At 47.5% G+C, this 20,879-nt stretch overlaps 2 protein-coding genes across 2 annotated transcripts; one reads left to right on the top strand and one right to left on the bottom strand.

Moving 5' to 3' along the window:
• Nucleotides 1-10,066: 10,066 nt before the first annotated feature.
• LOC123154307 (protein IN2-1 homolog B) lies at nucleotides 10,067-11,922 on the bottom strand. Its single transcript, XM_044573063.1, has 9 exons — nucleotides 11,815-11,922; nucleotides 11,664-11,741; nucleotides 11,528-11,588; nucleotides 11,356-11,442; nucleotides 11,173-11,271; nucleotides 10,987-11,098; nucleotides 10,790-10,866; nucleotides 10,556-10,663; nucleotides 10,067-10,452 (listed from the first exon to the last, which is right to left on the bottom strand). Exons 1-9 carry the CDS (start codon nucleotides 11,841-11,843, stop codon nucleotides 10,348-10,350), a joined length of 756 nt encoding a protein of 251 aa, XP_044428998.1. The 5' UTR covers nucleotides 11,844-11,922; the 3' UTR covers nucleotides 10,067-10,347.
• A 7,699-nt stretch (nucleotides 11,923-19,621) lies between these two features.
• On the top strand, nucleotides 19,622-20,603 carry LOC123153656 (uncharacterized; the record flags this gene model as incomplete). The annotated part of the gene is made up of 3 exons (XM_044572673.1): nucleotides 19,622-19,788; nucleotides 20,287-20,338; nucleotides 20,430-20,603. Coding segments are annotated over exons 1-3 (393 nt in total), but the record flags the coding sequence as incomplete, so codon positions are not given.
• Nucleotides 20,604-20,879: the final 276 nt, after the last annotated feature.

Raw genomic sequence — 20,879 nt, 5'->3', positions numbered from 1 at the left:
CATACTTATATATTGCTTATGTATGTATTGTCTGTTGTTTGGCTTGTGTATAGAGATGCCGTCGTATGTCGTGTACAAGGGTAAGGTTCCCGGAGTCTACGACGACTGGGAGGAGTGCCGGAGACAGGTTCACCATTTCAACGGTAACAGTTACAAAGGGTACACCACTAGGGCGGAGGCCGAATCTAGATACGCCCGCTATCTAGCGGGAGAGAGGAGGGAGCGTTGGAGGAACCGGATGAAGACCAGTTTGATCGCGATGATGCTCATCGTGATGACCGCAGCTCTCTTCTATGTGATGGTAGTTTAGATGATTGATATCGACTTGTAATGTGAAGACAAACTCGATACTCGCGGTCTCGAGACTTGTAATGTTTTATCTTTGTTCGGTCTTTTGAATTCGGAGACTAATATGATGAATTGTATTCGGAGACTAATCTTCTATTGTATTCGATGAATCTGCTGTTGCTGTGTACTACTGTCTATATTCTATCAAATAATATATTTTGTAACCTGCGCAAAAATCAGAAAAGTAAAAAAGAAACAAATATTCATACTAATGGCGCATAACCACAAGGTGCGCCATTAGTATGCCAAAGGATACTAATGGCGCATCAATACAGAGTGCGCCATTAGTATGCCAAAGGATACTAATGGCGCATCAAGACAGAGTGCGCCATCAGTATGCCAAGTATACTAATGGCGCACCTATCCACAGTGCGCCATTAGTGTGCCAAAGCACATGGTTAAATATGGCCCCTGGGAGGCACACTAATGGCGCATGGTGTTATATACTAATGGCGCACTGGATGGTGCGCCATTAGTATACCAGATACTAATGGCGCACCAGTGGTGCGCCATTAGTAAAAATTACTAGTGGCATGCTACTAATGGCGCACCGGTGATGCGCCATTAGTAGGCAAAACCGGTGTGCCATTAGTAGGCCTTTTCCTAGTAGTGAGGACAGGGGCGGCGCCGGCGCAGAAGAGGGCGACAGACGTGCGGGGCGGGGATGGCTGGCGGCGGCGGGATCGAGGGGCGGAGGGCGGGGATCGAGCGGTGGCGGGGCTAGATCGACCGGCGGCAGGGTGGCTGTGGATCGAGGCTCAACTGGATAAGGTTTGTTTGGTTTTTTTACTGTAAGATGACGGTTGGATAAGATGGGAGGTATGCCGATGGTATAACCGCCGGCATAGGTGGTGCTGACCTATGCCTATACCGTCGGCATACCTGTTTTACATTAAATTTAATTTATTTTAGTAATGTCCTTACTAAATTAATTATTATTTATACATAAACTAGCCATCCATGTGACAAGTACGGCACCAATCTAAAGTAAAGTAGAAAAAAAATATTCAGTCGTACCTGCACGCCACCCGACCGGACTATATCCTAGCCCCGTTGACGCGATGATCTAGCCCCCGCGGAGGGGGGCCAAACCCCAGAGCCCCAAGATGGGCGTCTACGCATGCAACATCACTTTCACACATGCATCAGGACCCAATGCAGTGTTTCGGTGGCATTGCTACACCCGAAAGGCCACCACCAAGCCCAGTTGACCGATGATCTAAGTGACGGCGGTACTGCCGTCCGTGGAGGGAGGCAACACCCCGGTGACCTAAGACGGGCGTCTACGCATGCAACGTCACTTTGACACACGCATCAGGACCCGTTACGGTGTTTTAGTGCCATAGCTACACCCAGAAGGCCACCACGAAGCCTAGTTGACCCGATGATCTAGCCCTTTGACTTTCACCGGACGGGCTTTGACCAGTGTACTCTTCCACCTGGTTGCAATTGGTCAGCCCATAGGAACAACTCCGAACACGGTCTGGACCAAACCAACCAATATATTCCCTCCGGTTCTACCCGACGTGCGCGATTCCCCCCTCCAAGTGACGGCGGCTCTGCCGTTCGTAGAGGAGGGCACACCTCGGAGCCCAAGAAGGGTGTCTACGCATGCAACATCGCATTCACACACGCATCAGGACCCGTGCGCTATTTCGGTGGCATTGCTACACCCGGAAGGCCACCATGAAGCCTAGTTGACCCGATGATCTAGTCCTTTGACTTTCACCGGACGGGCTTTGACAAGTGTACTCTTCCACCTGTTGCGATTGGTCAGCCCATAGGAACATCCCCGAGTAGAGCTGGACCAAACCCACCAATAGATTCCCTCCGGTTCTACCCGACGCGCACGATTCCCCCCTCCAAGTGACGGCGGCTCTGCCATTCGTAGAGTGGGGGCACACCTCGAAGCCCAAGAAGGGCGTCTACGCATGCAACATCACTTTCACACACGCTTCAGGACCCGGTACGGTGTTTCGGTGGCATTGCTACACCCGGAAGGCCACCATGAAGCCCAGTTGACCCGATGATCTAGCCCTTTGACTTTCACCGGACGGGCTTTGACCAGTGTACTCTTCCACCTGGTTGCGATTGGTCAGCCCATAGGAACAACCCCAAACACGGTCTGGACACAACCAACCAATATATTCCCTCCGGTTCTACCCGATGCGCACGATTCCCCCCTCCAAGTGACGGCGGCTCTGCCGTTCATAGAGGGGGCACACCTCGGAGCCCAAGAAGGGTGTCTACGCTTGCAACATCGCATTCACATGCATCAGGACCCGTGCGCTATTTTGGTGGCATTGCTACACCCGGAAGGCCACCACGAAGCCCAGTTGACCCGATGATCTAGTCCTTTGACTTTCACCGGACAGGCTTTGACCAGTGTACTCTTCCACCTGGTTGCGATTGGTCAGCCCATAGGAACATCCCTGAGTAGAGATGGACCCAAACCACCAATAGATTCCCTCCGGTTCTACCCGACGCGCACGATTCCCCCCTCCAAGTGACGGCGGCTCTGCCGTTCGTAGAGGGGGGGCGCACCTCGAAGCCCAAGAAGGGCGTCTACGCATGCAACATCACTTTCACACACGCTTCAGGACCCGGTACGGTGTTTCGGTGGCATTGCTACAACTGGAAGGCCACCACGAAGCCCAGTTGACCCGGTGATCTAGCCCTTTGACTTTCACCGGACAGGCTTTGACCAGTGTACTCTTCCACCTAGTTGCGATTGGTCAGCCCATAGGAACATCCCGAGTAGAGCTGGACCCAACCAACCAATAGATTCCCTACGGTTCTACCCGACACGCACGATTCCCCCCTCCAAGTGATGGCGGCTCTGCCGTTCATAGAGAGGGGGCACACCTCGAAGCCCAAGAAGGGCGTCTACGCATGAAACATCACTTTCACACACGCTTCCGGACCCGGTACGGTGTTTTGGTGGCATTGCTACACCCGGAAGGCCACCACGAAGCCCAGTTGACCCGGTGATCTAGCCCTTTGACTTTCACCGGACAGGCTTTGACCAGTGTACTCTTCCATCTGGTTGCGATTGGTCAGCCCATAGAAACAACCCCGAACACGGTCTGGACCCAACCAACCAAGATATTCCCTCCGGTTCTACCCAACGCGCACGATTCCCCCCTCCAAGTGACGGCGGCTCTGTCGTTCGTAGAGGGGGCACACCTCGGAGCCCAAGAAGGGTGTCTACGCATGCAACATCGCATTCACACATGCATCAGGACCCGTGCGCTATTTCGGTGGCATTGCTACACCCGGAAGGCCACCACGAAGCCTAGTTGACCCGATTATCTAGTCCTTTGACTTTCACCGGACGGGCTTTGACCAGTGTACTCTTCCACCTGGTTGCGATTGGTCAGCCCATAGGAACATCCCCGAGTAGAGCTGGACCCAACCTACCAATAGATTCCCTCCGGTTCTACCCGACGCGCACGATTCCCCCCTCCAAGTGACGGCGGCTCTGCCATTCGTAGAGGGGGGCATACCTCGATGCCCAAGAAGGGCGTCTACCCATGCAACATAACTTTCACACACACTTCAGGACCCGGTACGGTGTTTCGGTGGCATTGCTACACCTGGAAGGCCACCACGAAGCCCAGTTGACCCGGTGATCAAGCCCTTTGACTTTCACCGGACGGGCTTTGACCAGTGTAGTCTTCCACCTGGCTGCGATTGGTCGGCCCATAGGAATAACCCCGAACATGGTCTAGACCCAAACAACCAATATATTCCCTTCGGTTCTACCCGACGCGCACGATTCTCCCCTCCAAGTGACGGCGGCTCTGCCGTTCGTAGAGGGGGGCACACCTCGGAGCCCAAGAAGGGTGTCTACGCATGCAACATCGCATTCACACACGCATCAGGACCCGTGCGCTATTTCGGTGGCATTGCTACACCCGGAAGGCCACCACGAAGCCTAGTTGACCCGATGATCTAGTCCTTTGAGTTTCCCCGGACGGGCTTTGACCAGTGTACTCTTCCAACTGGTTGCGATTGGTCAGCCCATAGGAACATCCCCGAGTAGAGCTGGACCCAACCCACCAATAGATTCCCTCCGGTTCTACCCGACGCGCACGATTCCCCCTCCAAGTGACGGCGGCTCTGCCGTTCGTAGAGGGGCGGCACACCTCGAAGCCCAAGAAGGGCGTCTACGCATGCAACATCACTTTCACACACGCTTCAGGACCCGATACGGTGTTTCGGTGGCATTACTACACCTGGAAGGCCACCACGAAGCCCAGTTGACCCGATGATGTAGCCCTTTGACTTCCATCGGGCGGGCTTTGACCAGTGTACTCTTCCACCTGGTTGCGATTGGTCAGCCCATAGGAACATCCCCGAGTAGAGTTGGACCCAACCCACAATTAGATTCCCTCCGGTTCTACCCGACGCGCACGATTCCCCCCTCCAAGTGACGGCGGCTCTGCCGTTCGTAGAGGGGCGGCACACCTCGAAGCCCAAGAAGGGCGTCTACGCATGCAACATCACTTTCACACACGCTTCAGGACCCGATACGGTGTTTCGGTGGCATTGCTACACCTGGAAGGCCACCACGAAGCCCAGTTGACCGGATGATGTAGCCCTTTGACTTCCATCGGGCGGGCTTTGACCAGTGTACTCTTCCACCTGGTTGCGATTGGTCAGCCCATAGGAACATCCCCGAGTAGAGCTGTACCCAACCCACCAATAGATTCCCTCCGGTTCTACCCGACGCGCACGATTCCCCCCTCCAAGTGACGGCGGCTCTACCCTTCGTAGAGAGGGGGCACACCTTGAAGCCCAAGAAGGGCGTCTATGCATGCAACATCACTTTCACACACGCTTCAGGACCCGGTACGGTGTTTCGGTGGCATTACTACACCTGGAAGGCCACCACGAAGCCCAGTTGACCCGATGATCTAGCCCTTTGACTTTGCCGGACGGGCTTTGACCAGTGTACTCTTCCACCTGGTTGTGATTGGTCAGCCCATAGGAACATCCCCAAATAGGGCTGGACTGAACCCACCCATAGATTCCCTTTGTTCTACCCGACGCGCACGATTCCCCTCTCCAAGTGACGGTGGCACTACCGTCCTTGGAGGGGGGGGGGGCAACACCTCGGAGACCCAGGACGGGCGTCTACGCATGCAACATCACTTTCACACACGCATCAGGACTCGTGCGCTATTTCGGTGGCATTGCTACAAGGCGGTGCGAGATTATGATAAAAAAAGTCATTTAAAAGTTGTCCAAATCTATGGAAGTATCAATTATTTGTGATTTTTACTAAGTATAAGGACCTATATGCAAAATTACATGAGGTTACATTTTAACATACTCAAAAGTAAAAACAAACCAGATATTCATAATATAGGGAAAATTCTGCCCGAAATCCATATATAATTTCTGTATGTTTAAGTCTATATAAATTAGATTTAAATTAATCAAGTCAAAATTTTAAAAATACGAAATGAGAAATAAAAAACATACAACACATATATGCCGACGGTTTGGCCGTCGGCATATATAGACCACAGATATGCCGACGGCCAGGCCGTCGGCGTAAGTAGCACACGTGTTTTCTGACAACTAAAAAAAGTGTACTAACTATGCCGACGGCCTCCGTCAGGGCCGTCGGCATAGTGGTGACGGCGTCAACTCCCCATCCGGTCCTGGGTCGGCGGGCCCACATGTGTGCCGACGGGGTGTATATGTCGATGGTCCCCGTAGGTATAGTGGGGGAGATGCCGGCGGCTAATCTACGCCGACGGTGCCCGTCGGCATAGACGAAGATTTGCCGATGGCTTCTGTATGCCTACAGTGTTTCCTCGGCCGTCGGCGTACCTCCATCTATGCCGACGGGGCCCATCGGCATAGATAACACCGTCGGCAGCGTTATTTATTCTGGTAGTGAGCCGGGTGCAGTGCGCCCGCCAAGATCGTACAGCCGGGAGTGTGCCATCGATCCACTTGATGCAGTTGCGCGTGTAACGGATGACACAAAGGGGACTCTCGTACGCCGAAGCCCCCAGGAGGCAGGTACTCCAGCATCGTTTATAGGAGTAATGAAAGACAAAGATCAGATTTTATATTTTACATCCATTGATCTGATTTGTTGTTACTTCGCTTCATGTATTTTTCGCCATGTCCCTAACACCATCGCATTTACTCCATTCTAGCATCGCTGCACTTCAATTTTACCATACCGGCACTTACTTTAGGGTCTTATGGTTGGAAGTATGAATTAACTACGTGTCTTCATTTTCTAGTCCCTACTTGTCTCTCTTATTTATGCAGAAAGATCTATCCATCTCTCTAATCTAAAACCACGTGGTAGTTCCAACACATGTACGCCATTTGTTCAACCTATGGAGTCTTGCTTGATTGATAACCACAATGAAGAGATGGCATTATATTTCGCTAGCTCATCACACTAACCATTAGTTAGGTTTCGGATGCATCAGGACAAGCAAATGTGTGGAAGTGTAAACGTGGCCTTAGCTAGGAAAACCAAAGGGTACATAGGTTCCTATGTGTAGAGGACACACTCAAGAAGTGTGCATGCTCTAGAGTCTTACAATCTCATCGTTGGTGATTGTACTTTCTCTATGCCAAATGTCCCCAGCACCATAAATATGAATCTCTACATGAACTGTGTAGGTGCAACCCTCCCCGGCCTGCTAGGTCAAGCAAGATTTCTTAGTTGATGTCTAGATTATACTTGTTGGTAGGTGAAACCCAATATGACTCTCTAGGTGAACTGTGTATGTACAATCCAATATGAATCTCCACATCAATTGCTTCCTGGACTGTTGGTTCAAGCAAGTTTTCTCTCTACTCCACTTCTTGTGTCTACTCTCACTCATTCTCTCATTAAAAATCGCTTGCGCCGCACATTATATGTAAAGCAACAACCAACAAACAAACAACAAAAACAACACGCATCACACACACACACACCCAAGGCTGGAAATACATGTGCTGAAGAATAGATACAACACTCCAAGCCACTCCAAGAAAACTACATGTATGAAAAATAAGCACTGCTAGAAGTCGACGGAGCCCTCAAAAGTAAATAGCATAAAACTACTACCTTAGAGGCTAGGGTTCCAAAAAACTATCGGTTTTTAATTTTTTGCTGATAACTACAAACTCATGGGTCTGCTGTTTCAAATAACCCCTAATATCCATTGCTTAAAAATTAAACATGTTTATGACATGTCGGGCCCGCACCTAAACATTCCGTTTATTTGACTATGTGTTTGACCGTTAGCTGACATGTGGGGCCCACATGTCAGTTTCTGAAAAAAGCAATTGGGTCCCTGAATTTTTTTCAAAAAGCAATCAGGTCCCTGGAAGTTTTCAAAAAAAGCAATCAGGTCCCCATATCCAGAGGAGGCGCACACGACATGGCTGGAGCTCGATCTCAAGTCTCTGCCTAGAACCCCGATGCTTCCTCCTCCGGGCAGACGCCATGCACCTCCTGCGGCCGGTGAGCCGCGCCAGCGGCGGCCGGATCCACGCCGCCCCTCGCCTCTGGCCACCGCCACGCCGCTCCTTGCCTGCGCCGACCACCACGCCCTGCCTGGCCTCTGGCCGCCACCACGCCGCCCCTCGCCGGCGCCGACCACCACGCCCTGCCTCGCCTCTGGCCGCCGCCACGCCGCCCCTTCCCTGCGCCGAGCATCACGCCGCCCCTCGCCTCTGGTCGCAGTCACGCCGCCCCTCGCCCGTGGGTTGTGGCCGCCGCCACGCCCCCCCCCCCTCGCCTGTGTGCGCCGGCAGCCACCAAGAGATCCGGCGAGCACCTCGACCATGGGGAGGCTGGGAGAGGGGAGGGACGAAGAAGAAAGAGAAGAGGGAAAGAGAAGAGGAAGACGAAACTGACATGTGGGCCCCACATGTCAGTTAACGGTCAACACACGGTCAAATAGACGGAATGTTTAGGTGCGGGCCCGACCTGTCATAAACAGGTTTAATTTTTAAGCAATGGACATTAGGGGTTTTTTGAAACAGCAGACCTCCGAGTTGGTAGTTATCAGCGAAAAATTAAAAACCGGTAGTTTTTTGGAACCATAGCATGTAAAATAGTAGTTTTATGCTATTAACTCAGCCCTCAAACATGACTGAGATACCACGAAGAGGCAAAGCCAAACATCGACAGAACAAGGACATTGAAGCGGTCCCTTGAGGATGGTCACGACACCATAGTGCCGCCACCACCTGATCCAAAGGATGAGGGTTTTCACCCAAAGCGTTGCGGAGCGGCATGAGCAACCACGACAGTGCCATTGAGAAGGAAACTAGGCCCTTAGATGGAGCGGCCATCGGACTGGCCAAAGTCAGAGAAAGTTATCAACCCATCTAGCACTCTGTGCCACCAACACCTGGCAAGATCAGCCGCGGGTCGACCTGCCACACCCACCACCGAGTGCCGCTCACCAACCACCACGCCACCCTCAGGGCCATGGCAGCCATCCCGCACCCGAGCCACGAGCTCTGCCCATGACCACTGTGGCTTTCACCACCAAGGCCGTTGCCCCTATAGACAACAACGTCCCACAACGATCGACACAGTCCTCAGACACCACTGGCCGGTGAGGGGGCAGAAGGCCCCTCCTTCCACCTCAAAACGAGGCCCTTGACGCAGGGTCGAGCCAGCCAGAGCAAGGACAGGAACAGTCATCAGAGGCCGCTAGCCAAGATGCACACCAGGGACTAGGTCCACCATCACGCCCGAAAGCAAGGTCGGGAGGCTCCCTACCTCCCTCCCCATGGTACCCCTTCCACGACTGGCCGACCACAATCTCGCCACCACCCGTCGCACTAGGAACTGAGTAGTGGAGAGAGAGGATCACACCACCATCATTGCGCCGCCATCTCCACCAGCCAAGACGGCCATCGCAGAGGCGTCCGCCCATAGTCCGCACCCCTCGCAGGACCAGATCCGACCGAGCCGTCACCTCATCCAGCCCCAACTGTGCACACCTGGATGTCATCAGTCACGCTACCATCACGCACTACAACGCCCGTCGTCAAGAGCCTCATCACATCCCTCCCGTCCACCCCAGCTTGCGCCCAGACCGCCGTGTGAGGAGACGAGAGCTCCCCACCGCTGCCTGCGCCAACCAAGGTTCGCCTGGCCATGCCTCTGGCGGCTGCGATGAAAAGGATGAGAAGGAGGAGGGACCCTAGCAGTAGCGGCTAGGGTTCCCTCCCGGTCGCATGCATTGAAATGCGGGAGTGGTGGGGAGGAGCAGGTGTATCACCCTCGTGCTCTCAAACTATTCATGGGAAAGAGGCACGCCCTAGATGGTCAAATGTTTCCTTCTGTACGAGAATTGCTTATGAATCGCACTCTTTCCGATAATATTACGCTTCCTATATGAACTTGTCTTCACTGCCGCAACTATCATTAGCTACTAGAAGTGATATGTGTAGGTATACCTTTAAAGATCTATCTACCACTAACCAAAACAGGGTCCTCGTTATGTGAGAATGTCTAATGTGTCTGCCGAGAGAGGCAAAGGAGGAGCTCGAGCTCTCAGTTGTCACGGAGGCAGCAAAGGAAGCTTTATAGGATTGAGATCTAATCTGATATCATTAAAGAGATATTGGTGGGATGAGAGAATTTTGGGGAATGCGGTACACGATTGCAACCAGCAAGGCTACAAATTTTATAGCTCAATGGAGAAATGGTAGGGATTGCACAACTCCATTACGATCTACAGGTGATATACAATTTCAGATATGCAAAGATATCACTAGCACCTGGCAAGGAAAGATTACAGTACGATCCTGTTTATATATTTGTTCTCTAACAGCACAGCACGGCAGAACATTCAACGAGCGAAAACAATCCTTGGTCTTTCTCTGCTTCATAAGATTCTGCAGGAGTTTCCTGGTCGTAGTTCCTTGGCCACCACAATCATTAAGGAATCTGAAAGTCAAAGTCAAAGGGTAAGTGTGGTTGGGTTTGGAAGGTGGCATGATCCAAGGCTAAAAAATTGGAAGATAACGCGCCCCAAACTTCTCTTTGATTATATCAAGCGTAACTTGTGTGTCCAGTTTGGTTTGTGTATATGCGTTGATCTTGTTGACTTCCTGCAACATTCAACATTGGCATATAACTAGCTAACCCACTGATAACACCTCAGTAGGATATATCAAGTAAATTGTATCCCATCTAGCATTATCCAGAACATACCTCGATGAATCTACCAAGGTTGGGTCTGCCCCCAATGATATCGTAGTTCTTGATGCCAGAATAGGATATCTCAAGCCTTTCGATGAATGGCACATATGCAATGTCGACCTAGAAAGATTATATATCACAAAAAAACCATGTATTTCAAAAAACACAATTCTTCTGAAATCTTTTCTGGACTTTGGCCATGGATAGAGGAAAGGGAACCCCTGATGGAGTGACATATACACATACCAGGCTGAAGTGGCCAAGGAAGAAAGGGCCATCGCTGAACTTTCCTAGGGCAGCTTCTATTTTATCAACAGCGGCAACTAATGGTAGATGAAACAAGGTGAAATGTGAGCACAAACTATGTGCAGCCTTTCAATATAGAACGTCTCAAACAAACAAATATGCTGTCAGTAGTGCACTGTTCTGCTGTGTTTGTTTACCAGCTTCGTCGGTCACATCTCCCTTGGAGCGTAGGCATGAGAAGAAAGCGCTGGCGTTGAAACTGTCGCTGTACGCAAGCAGTTCCTCGGCAAACATCTTCTTTGCAGAATCCTGGTGGTTCAGTACATCAGGAATGCAAACTTCAGTTCCACTGAAAACAACGAACATGTGTATTTGTCTCTTACATGAGGGAGCAATTCTGCGCCATCGAAATTGTCATCAATGTACTTGAGCAGATTCAGGCTCTCTCCTTTCACTTGCTTGTTGTGCTCCAGGGCAGGTACCTGTATGTTCAACATACATAGATGTGTGCATGAAGAGAAATGATAAATACTATGTCACAAATCTGCAAGAATCATATATACTACCTTGTTCTCTGGGTAGACCTTGTCCTTGTACCAGGCTGGCCTGTCCACGAGATCTAGCGCGACTATCTTGATCTTGCCCTGCAATCCCTGCACATGAATCGTATGAGAAGGAAGGAAATTCCACTAAAAAGGGAAGGAAAAAAAAACACTCCGACTAGTGCCTGCTTGCTACCTTGCAGTTCCTGGCGATCCAGACGCGCTGCGCGTACGGGCAGTGGTACGCCACGTACAGCCTTCACGAGAGAAGAAGAAAGTGAAGACCGACAGGATAAACCTGCAATCAAGGAATGTATTTCACCTGCGTGTACCTGGTGGTGCCGTCGAAGAGGGAAGGGGGCTCGGAGGAGGCGGAGGTCAGGTCGGCGGGGAGATCTTCCCTGGCGGAGCTGTGAATGCTGAATTCATTAGTAGGCCGAGAGAGATTCAATCGAGAACAAAGGCATGAGATTGCGCCCCTACATGACCGGAACGGCAGCACCTGCGGCCATGATCGGTAGAGCAAGCTGGAGCCTAGTGCGGGTCAAACTCGCAGTTGGATGGAATTAATGGACGAAAGAACAAGACTAGAGACAAAAGCAGTTGGATGCAAGGGAGAGAGAGAATCTTTAACGACGATTCCCTACGTTGCTGTCTGTACCACCAATCTCGGTGTTGACCGTCTCCAAGTCTCGTTCCAAGTGGTACTATTCCATTCTGATAAAGATCCTCTAGCCTGCTCGTGATAAGAATAATGACGTCAGGCTTGCCGGAGAGACGTCCGAAGCTGGTTTCGTAATTTTTTGTAGCCATGTGCAATTGTTCCATTTCCATGTCAACGGCTTCAAGGAGGATTTGGTCACCTGACTTGGTTGAAATAAGGGTGTTGGGACGGGCATCACAAAAATATAAAACCGAAGCTCTGCCACTCCAAGCAAAACAAATCTACAGGACAAACTTTGAACCGTGATTATAATTGTTTGAAATTGATCAAAACTGTGACTAAAAATCATTGCAGAATTATGGTCACATTTTTTTAAAGTGTAATTAAAGAAGTTCACAATAAGAAATGTTAATGAGTTTACAAGAAAAGTCACTGCATGCCAACCTTTATTTCTCAACTTAAGTAACGTTTTCCATTCCTGCAATCTAACCAACACTAGTAGAAAAAACCCCATTCATCCCGGTTGATAAGGGTCTTTTGTCCCGGTTTGTGAACCGGGACTAAAGAGTCGTTACGAATGCCCTAACCCTTTAGTCCCGGTTCTTACACGAACCGGGACAGATGGGCCTCCACGTGGCCGGTGCGCCGAGCCCAGGTAGGAAGGCCTTTGGTCCTGGTTGGTGGCACCAACCGGGACCAATAGGCATCCACGCGTCAGCATTTCAGGGGCTGGGGTTTTTGTTTTTTTGAAAAGGGGGGGGGGGGGTGGGGGTTTAATTCAGGTGTTTCATATATTGTGTTAGCTAGCTAATTTATAGAGAGAAGTGTCCTCTCTTATGTCCGTGCTTGGACGACGCTATATATATGTATATATAGAGAGGACTAGACACGCTAGCTAGTAAACAAATAAAGGAAACAGAAGATCGTCATGAACATATGCATACAGAGAGAAGTGATATCAACCACCTCTCCTTCTCCGAGAGATTGGTCGAACAACAAGTTCTCGTATATCTATCCGACACTACCGGCTACATATATACAATAATTATCTCTTACAATATAATCTCCTAATTATATATGAACACAGGGTCCACATAGTGTTCTCCGTCTTCAGCGATCACGTGGTCAAGGAAGAATGCCGTCAATTCCTCTTGAATTTCTTGCATACGATCTGGTGCTAGGAGTTCATCCCGCATCCGAAACATCTAATTTGAGCAAGGGGGTCAATACATATATATGAATAAATGAAACTCAACACAAATGATGGTAATAAAATAAAATTGTGAATATTATTGCTTACGCACTTCATATTGTTCGTCAGAGTACCCACGTTCATAAGTCGTGTGGCGGATGGACTCGCAAACATAGTATCCACAGAAATCATTCCCTTGTTCCTGCCACAACCACTTTACAAGAAATAGAGGTCAATCAAATTGATAAGCAAGCATGCCAAATGGTATTGATGAAACTAGCGCTTGAATCACTAGGAGATGCGCGGAACATGTAACTATAGTACTTACTTTCGGGTGTCTAAATTGCAGCTTCTTTGGCAGTCCCCGAGCTTTTTTGGTGAATTTTCTCCAAAACCTGACAGACAAAGAAAACAATTACTTGATATATCAGGAAATGAACAAAGTTGCTGATATGGTGGATAATGATCGATTTAACTTACTTCTCGAGCATTTGAGTCATGTCGCATAGTCCTGGGTATCTTTTCGTCTCGAGTCTAAGACGGTTACTAGTCCCTGCTCAAGCTTAATCTCTAGGAGAATATAGTGGAAACTGTGCACGCATGCATAACTCATCAATTACATTACTATAACCTGGACTAATAAGGGAAACCGAATATGCACAAGACAGTAACACTCACTTGAAGTTGTAAGGAAAGAGTATTATATCTTTGTTTTCATTTATTACCACCGATCGTAGCAAGTTGGCCTCGGTATCTTCGGCACGATATTTAACCTCAGTTGCATCTAAGAGATTTGTGTTAATGAACGCAATATCACTGATTTGTCTTTTCTTCAATTCGGCGATCTTCAATCTGCATAATATAGTGAGGATAATTGTAAATACATGCAATGAAAGAGCTAACCTATATAGAGAGACTTAATGACAAAAGTAGTACTACTTACAGACAGTAGCAAGTGACCGTTGCTTTATCGAGGGCCTTTTGATTGAAAAATTGGAAGAACTCCTCAAATGGAACATTCAACGGTTCAATTCCAATGAGGTCATGCTCCTCTCTAACTCTCAGCATCAAAGTATTCCTCCCCCCAGACTCTCTACAGGTTTTCATCTGCCAATCATGGAATCTTCGCATCATCGTTGTTAGAGATCTTTCATCTTTGACGAGAGGCTTCCCGTACTCGTATTTGTGTTCCTCCACCTCCAAAAAATCATAATGTACATCCTCGGGCAGGTAATCTCCAAGATTGCTATAACCGGGCACCATCATCGGATCATTAGTAGGCACCTTGAGTGGGGGGCACGATTGGTTCGCTTGTTCGCCGAGCAGGGCAATTTTTTTCCCAGCTCGTGGTTCTTTTAACATTTGATAACTGACAGTACTTCCCAACTGCTCCGCTTCGACAAATGACTTTGCAATAATGCGGTCATAGTTGCCTTTCGGCGGAGACTTTGCTGGTTTTTTTAGGGCAGCCAGAGTGCGCTTCGCTTTCACCGGATCTACCTTTTCCTCCGGAGGTGGATGTTTCTTTGCTTTCACCCCTTCAAAGAAGTTTGTCACTTCAGCTCGCGCGATCTTGGCGTTCACCTCTAGGGTCCTCTCGTATGGTAACATCTTTGGAGTCTTCAGAGAAGGACCGAATCTGTATTGCCTCCCGCCTCTGGCTGTACTGCTAGACGCTGGCAGAGCAGACGGAGCGGCTGCGGCTATCTTCTTTCCTTGCTTACGAGGCGGAGGAGATGGACTACGACGCGCCGGAGCAGCCGGAGCGGCGGCGGATCTCTTCCGCCCTTGCTGATGAGGCGGAGAAGGAGGAGCACTACAAGAAATTTGTCAACTAGTGACCTTCTGTCAGTGACCGTGGAAGAATTGGTCATAGATCTATGACCATTTGAGACCAATTGGTCAAAAGCTGCTCGGGGGGCTCCAAACCCTAAACCATTGCGACCATTTTGGTTAGAAAGGTCGTAATTTCCTTACACGAAATGGTCATAAAGCAGACAGCACTAGTCCGCTACCTTATTTCTAGCTGATCATGACCAATATAGATGGTCATAACCTTGTAAATTGTGGTGGGTTGGTATGACTTGGCACCACCTCATCAGTTTGCCTATGTGTCATGTCCATGTGTCAATTTTTGCCCTAGGTTGTGAAGCAACCTATATTTCTGTCATTCCCAAAATTCCCAAAAAAATCTCATAAATTCTTTGGGTCATATCTTCATCAAATATATAAAAATCCCTCCTTGCCTAGTTCAAAACTAATTCAACAATATTCATTTTCCTATTCTGTTCACAACAGCACTTTATGAAGGAAGTGATATTTATATATTCTTGATTGACCTTGGAATTTTTGGGCACTCTTTCCTATCCAAATTATTACCGCATGACAAAATTCAGCTCCATTTGCCTAGCAAATCTTCCTCGGCAAATTTCCAAAGTTTTTGTCCACCTAGAAGCGTTGTGAAGGAAGTGCCTTTTTTATATATCGAAATGACATAAAATTTATACAGTTCCTTCATATGCCCAAATTATCACCCTCCTCCAAATTGCAGCTCAGTCAAATCATCTATGTGAGCCCAGGTTCAATTTATATTTTATGGCCAAATTGGCACATTGCAAAGCAAGTGTTATCTAGACCCTTCCTATTACCCTCAAACTTTTTGGGCACTCTTCCATACCCAAATCATTGCCACATGATAATATTTAGCTCAATTTTCCTAGTAAATCTTTCTCAGGAAATTTCCAAAGTTTCTACCTCGAGAGAAGCTTTGTGAAGTAAGTACTAGCTAGGATGATCTGAAAATTTACCAACGCATGACCATACCTATGTAACTTACCTACACCAATTTTGAGCTCATTTCATTCATCCAATCTCTCTCACTAGTTTCCCACGTTTCTGTCCATAGAAGAGCATTGTGAAGGAAGTACTACTTTGGCATGTCCAAATGGTATCAATTTTCTACAATGCTTTCCTATGCCCAAATAACCATCCTCCACCAAATTTCAGCTCAGTCCATTCATTATTTTGAGCCCAGCTTCAACATTCATATTTTTGTCCAGCGTGGTACTTTGCAAAGCAAGTACCACCTAGGATCCTCCTTTTGAGCTAAAAAATTGTGAATACATTCTCCTTAGTAGATGATCATCCTCAGCCAAAACTCACGCCCATTAACCATGTGCATTTCCCGTACCGCTAATCAAACACTTGGCTGCTAATTCATCTTTGAGCATAGGTCAGTCTCCTCGTGGGATTTTTCTGTTGTAATTTTCTTCCTAGCACCTACCTGAGGAGTGCCCAACCCACTAGACATACCTAGGCCTCCCAGAACGCATGTCAACGCCAAGGTCACGCGGTGACCACGCGGCGGGCATGCGAGTTTACGCGCTTTCGAGTTGGGGCCCTGGGCCACATCCTAATCTCGACGTATCGCCACCAAACCATGTATTTATGACTAAATAGATACTTATGTAACTAGAAATGATTTTTGGAAAAAATAAAGAGCTAACAATAAGGTAGATGCGGTTCAAAATTGACCCACTTCCTATTGAATCGGCATAAATTTGTCTTTTTCACAAGTGATGGATCAAAACTTTTGACACCAAACCATTTTGTCAATTATGAATTAAATATGGCCTAATATTTTATAAAAATGATTTGGTCCAATTTCGCAACAAATATATGGTAGCTCCTTCACAAAAAACTCATTTTGGGCACTCAAAAAATGGAAATTGAATTTTCCGTGCAAAGAAAATGAAAAATCCCTTAGGCAACATTGTTTGGAATTCCAAGATGCACCCTTGTGCACAATATGAGATCATTTGAATAAACTATGCCATGAATGTGGCCATAAGTTTGATCATTTGGCTTGAAAGCCCTAAATCTTCACGCATGATAGCTCATTTCTGAGAACACTTTTTTAAAATAATTGTCGTATTACAAGTTTGTTATTTCTCCTGAAAACTTGGTCACATATAATGACATAATGCGAAGGTTTTCCAAATTTTTGATTTTTTTGAATTTTTTATGCCCGTTTCGAAATGCGATGAAAACAGCTGGTTTGACCGTTCCTAGCTAGTGGTTGAATCTTGGAAAAGTTTTGATGGTTCTCTGATTAAATAGATACTTATGTATCTAGAAATGATTTTTTGAAAAAAATAAAGAGCAAACTATGAGGCAGCTGCAGTTCAAATTTGACCCGCTTCCTACTGAATCGGCGGGAATTTGTCTTTTTCACCAGAGATGGATCAAGAATTTTAACACCCAACCATTTGGTCAATTGTGAATCAAATATGGCCTAGTATTTTAGAAAAATGGTTTGGTCCAATTTTGCAACAAATATATGGAAGGTCCTTCACAAAAAGAACTCAATTCGGGCACTCGGAAAATTGAAAATGAATTTTCCGTGCAAAGAAAATAAAAAGTCCCATAGGCAACATTGTTTGGAATTCCAATATGCACCCTGTGCACAATATGAGATCATTTGAACAAACTATGCCATGAATGTGGTCATAAGATTGATCATTTGGCTTGAAAGCCATGAATCTTCACGCATGATAGCTCATTTGTGAGAACACTTTTTTAAAATAATTGCCGTATTACAAGTTTGTTATTTTTCCTGGAAACTTGGTCACATATAATGACACAATGCGAAGGTTTTCCAATTTTTTGATTTTTTTGAATTTTGTATGCCCGTTTCGAATTTCGATCAAATCGGCGGGTTTGACCGTTCCTAGCTAGTGGTTGAATCTTGGAAAACTTTTGATGTTTCTCTGATTAAATAGATACTTATGTATCTAGAAATGATTTTTTGAAAAAATAAAGAGTAAACTATGAGGCGGCTGCAGTTCAAATTTGACCCGCTTCCTACTAAATCGGCGGGAATTTGTATTTTTCACCAGAGGTGGATCAAGGCTTTTGACACCCAACCATTTGGTCAATTGTGAATCAAATATTGCCTAGTATTTTAGAAAAATGATTTGGTCCAATTTTGCAACAAATATATGGTAGGTCCTTCACAAAAAGAACTCAATTCGGGCACTCGGAAAATGGAAAATGAATTTTCCATGCAAAGAAAATAAAAAGTCCCTTAGGCAACATTGTTTGGAATTCCAATATGCACCCTTGTACACAATATGAGATCATTTGAACAAACTATGTCATGAATGTGGCCATAAGATTGATCATTTGGCTTGAAAGCCATGAATCTTCACGCATGATAGCTCATTTCTCATAACACTTTTTAAAAATAATTGTCGTATTACAATTTTGTTATTTTTCCTGGAAACTTGGTCACATATAATGACACAATGCGAAGGTTTTCCAATTTTTTGAATTTTATTGAATTTTTTATGCCCGTTTCAAAATGCGGTCAAAACGGCGGGAATGACCGTTCCTAGCTAGTGGTTGAATCTTGAATTATTTTTTTGGTATTTCTCTGATTAAATAGATACTTGTGTACCTAAAATGATTTTTGGAAAAAATAAATAGCAAAGTATGATGCAGCTGCAGTTCAAATTTGACCCGTTTCCAGCTGAATCGGTAGAAATTTGTCTTTTTCACGAGAGGTGGATAAAAGCTTTTGACACCCAACCATTTGGTCAATTGTGCATTAAATATGACCTATTATTTTAGAAAATTGATTTGGTACAAATTTTCAACAAATATATGGTATGTCCTTCACAAAAAAACTCATTTTAGGCACTCAAAAAATGGAAAATGATTTTTTCGTTCAAAGAAAATGAAAACTCCCTTTATCAATATTGTTTGCAAATCCAAGATGTAAACTTGTGCAAAATATAATACCATTTGAACAAATATTTGATAGGACTTTCACAAAAAACTCATTTTGAGCATTGAAAAATGGAATGAAATTTTTATCTTGAATCGATCATGATCAATTTATATGGTCATAAGGTCATCAAATGATTGGTCCATGGGCATATCACACGGATCATGCATCAACCGCCATCGGATGTTTCCGGATCCAACGGCAGCCCTCATCCCCTCACCCTCTCACCCCACCGCAGCCCAACTACCCAAACCCTAACTCAGATCCCGTCCTCTCTTCCCCGATCCACTCCCGCCGCTGCCGCCTCTCCCCCGCCCCCAAATCCACCCTCACGCCGCTGCCGTCCCCCGCACCCCGCCCCTTCCCAGAGTTTCTCGATCCAGCCCTGCCCCCTTCACGCCCTTGCCGCCACCACTGACGGTGCCCTACCCTCCCCTCGATCTCAGATCGCATCGAGCTCCCCCTCTTCCCCCCACTTCTCGAAGCTCCCGCGTCCCACCGTCGAACTCGGGCAGCCGAGCGGCAGGGGCATCCCCGGTGCCGTCGATCCCAGCCATGGCCTGCAGCCAGTGGGCGCAAGTCCATTGGCCCGACCGCGCGCCCCCACGCGCGAGCCTCGCGGAATCCACCCCCCTCCGTCTGCGACATGCTGCGGTGGAGAGTTCCCCTTCCTCGTGGCGGCAGGTGCTGGTGGTGGTTGCGCCACGGCGCTCGTCTCCCGGCCTGCTCCGACGCGGCGCAGACCTTGCCGGAGCCGCCGCAGATCGTGGACGCCGCCGTGGAGCCCAACCTCGTCTCGAGGACCAACGACGGGTACGTTCACCGATCAATGAATCCCCTGCTATTTCAGTGCTCCCTCCCGGTTTGATCAGAAGTAATTTACCAATTACCATTGTGATTCGCATGTCCAAATTACTCTACAGTGTATTTGTAGAATTACTCTATGGTAGAATAAACTTTGGCATGCCATCAGACTTCAGACGTAGCTACAGTATTGGGGAGGGTGCTCTCCTTGTGTTTGGTGACCACTTAGTCAGACGATGCTTTTGATTTACCTCTGACTGTAATCCTGCCGTTAGATTCAGCTACTCCTGTGCCCACTTGCGATTGGGTCTAATGCAAGCACACACAGCCTCAAGTTAAACAAGTACCAGTCGTCGGCATTCAATATCTACACTACATGCATAGTCGTATAGTGCTGAAACTTGTACATAATGCATAAATTTGATTACTTGTCTCTATATATCCACTCTACAATTAATAGTACTAGTGTATAGTGCTGACAAACTCCTTCACTTGTCATTTGTTCAGTTGGAGTGACTTAATCAAGCGCTACGAGGGCATAAATCATGGTGAATATCTGGTTAATACACAAACACATCTACTCATAGTACTAGTTATTTTACACTCAGAGTTAACTGCATTCTGATTCATCTGTATGATTCTTCACACAGAAATTGTTGGCGGATATCACAACATTGAGGCATGAGCGTGACCACCTAGAGGCCAGCGTGAGGAGGCAGACAGGAGAAGACCTACCGTCCGGCGCAACCGCGGCAGAGCTCCGCGGTCTGGAGCACAAGCTAGAGTGCGCGCTAGGTAAAGTCCGTGAAACGAAGGTATGCGTGTTGTTACAACACCCTGTACTGCACAATATTCACCTCGGCGCCCAGCCTGTGGAACACTTCGAATCTTTGGAGTCGCCAATGTCTTCCTGCAGGTAGCACCCCCCTGTCCCTCCCCATCCTCCATTCCCCTGCAGTTCCATTTTCTCTTGAAGTCATCCTACATACCTGCATAATTAGGCACATATGCTAAAGTGAAACTAGTGCTATATTGCATCAAATGGTTATTTCTGGATTTGGTACCAGTTTTGGCCTGGCTTGTGCTTCATACCTTGCTTT

Source organism: Triticum aestivum, chromosome 7A (assembly GCF_018294505.1).
Source record: "Triticum aestivum cultivar Chinese Spring chromosome 7A, IWGSC CS RefSeq v2.1, whole genome shotgun sequence".
Taxonomy (NCBI): Eukaryota; Viridiplantae; Streptophyta; class Magnoliopsida; order Poales; family Poaceae; genus Triticum; species Triticum aestivum.
The sequence above is the reverse complement of the archived record's forward strand: the minus strand, read 5'-3'. Positions and strand labels throughout refer to the sequence as shown.

Coding starts and splice junctions, on each gene's coding strand:
- LOC123154307 (XM_044573063.1), bottom strand. CDS start 11,843: ATGGCCGCAGGTGCTGCCGTTCCGGTCAT. Junction 10,664..10,789: donor TCCTTGGCCACTTCAGCCTG/GTATGTGTATAT, acceptor TAATCTTTCTAG/GTCGACATTGCATATGTGCC. Junction 10,453..10,555: donor ACCTTGGTAGATTCATCGAG/GTATGTTCTGGA, acceptor TGAATGTTGCAG/GAAGTCAACAAGATCAACGC.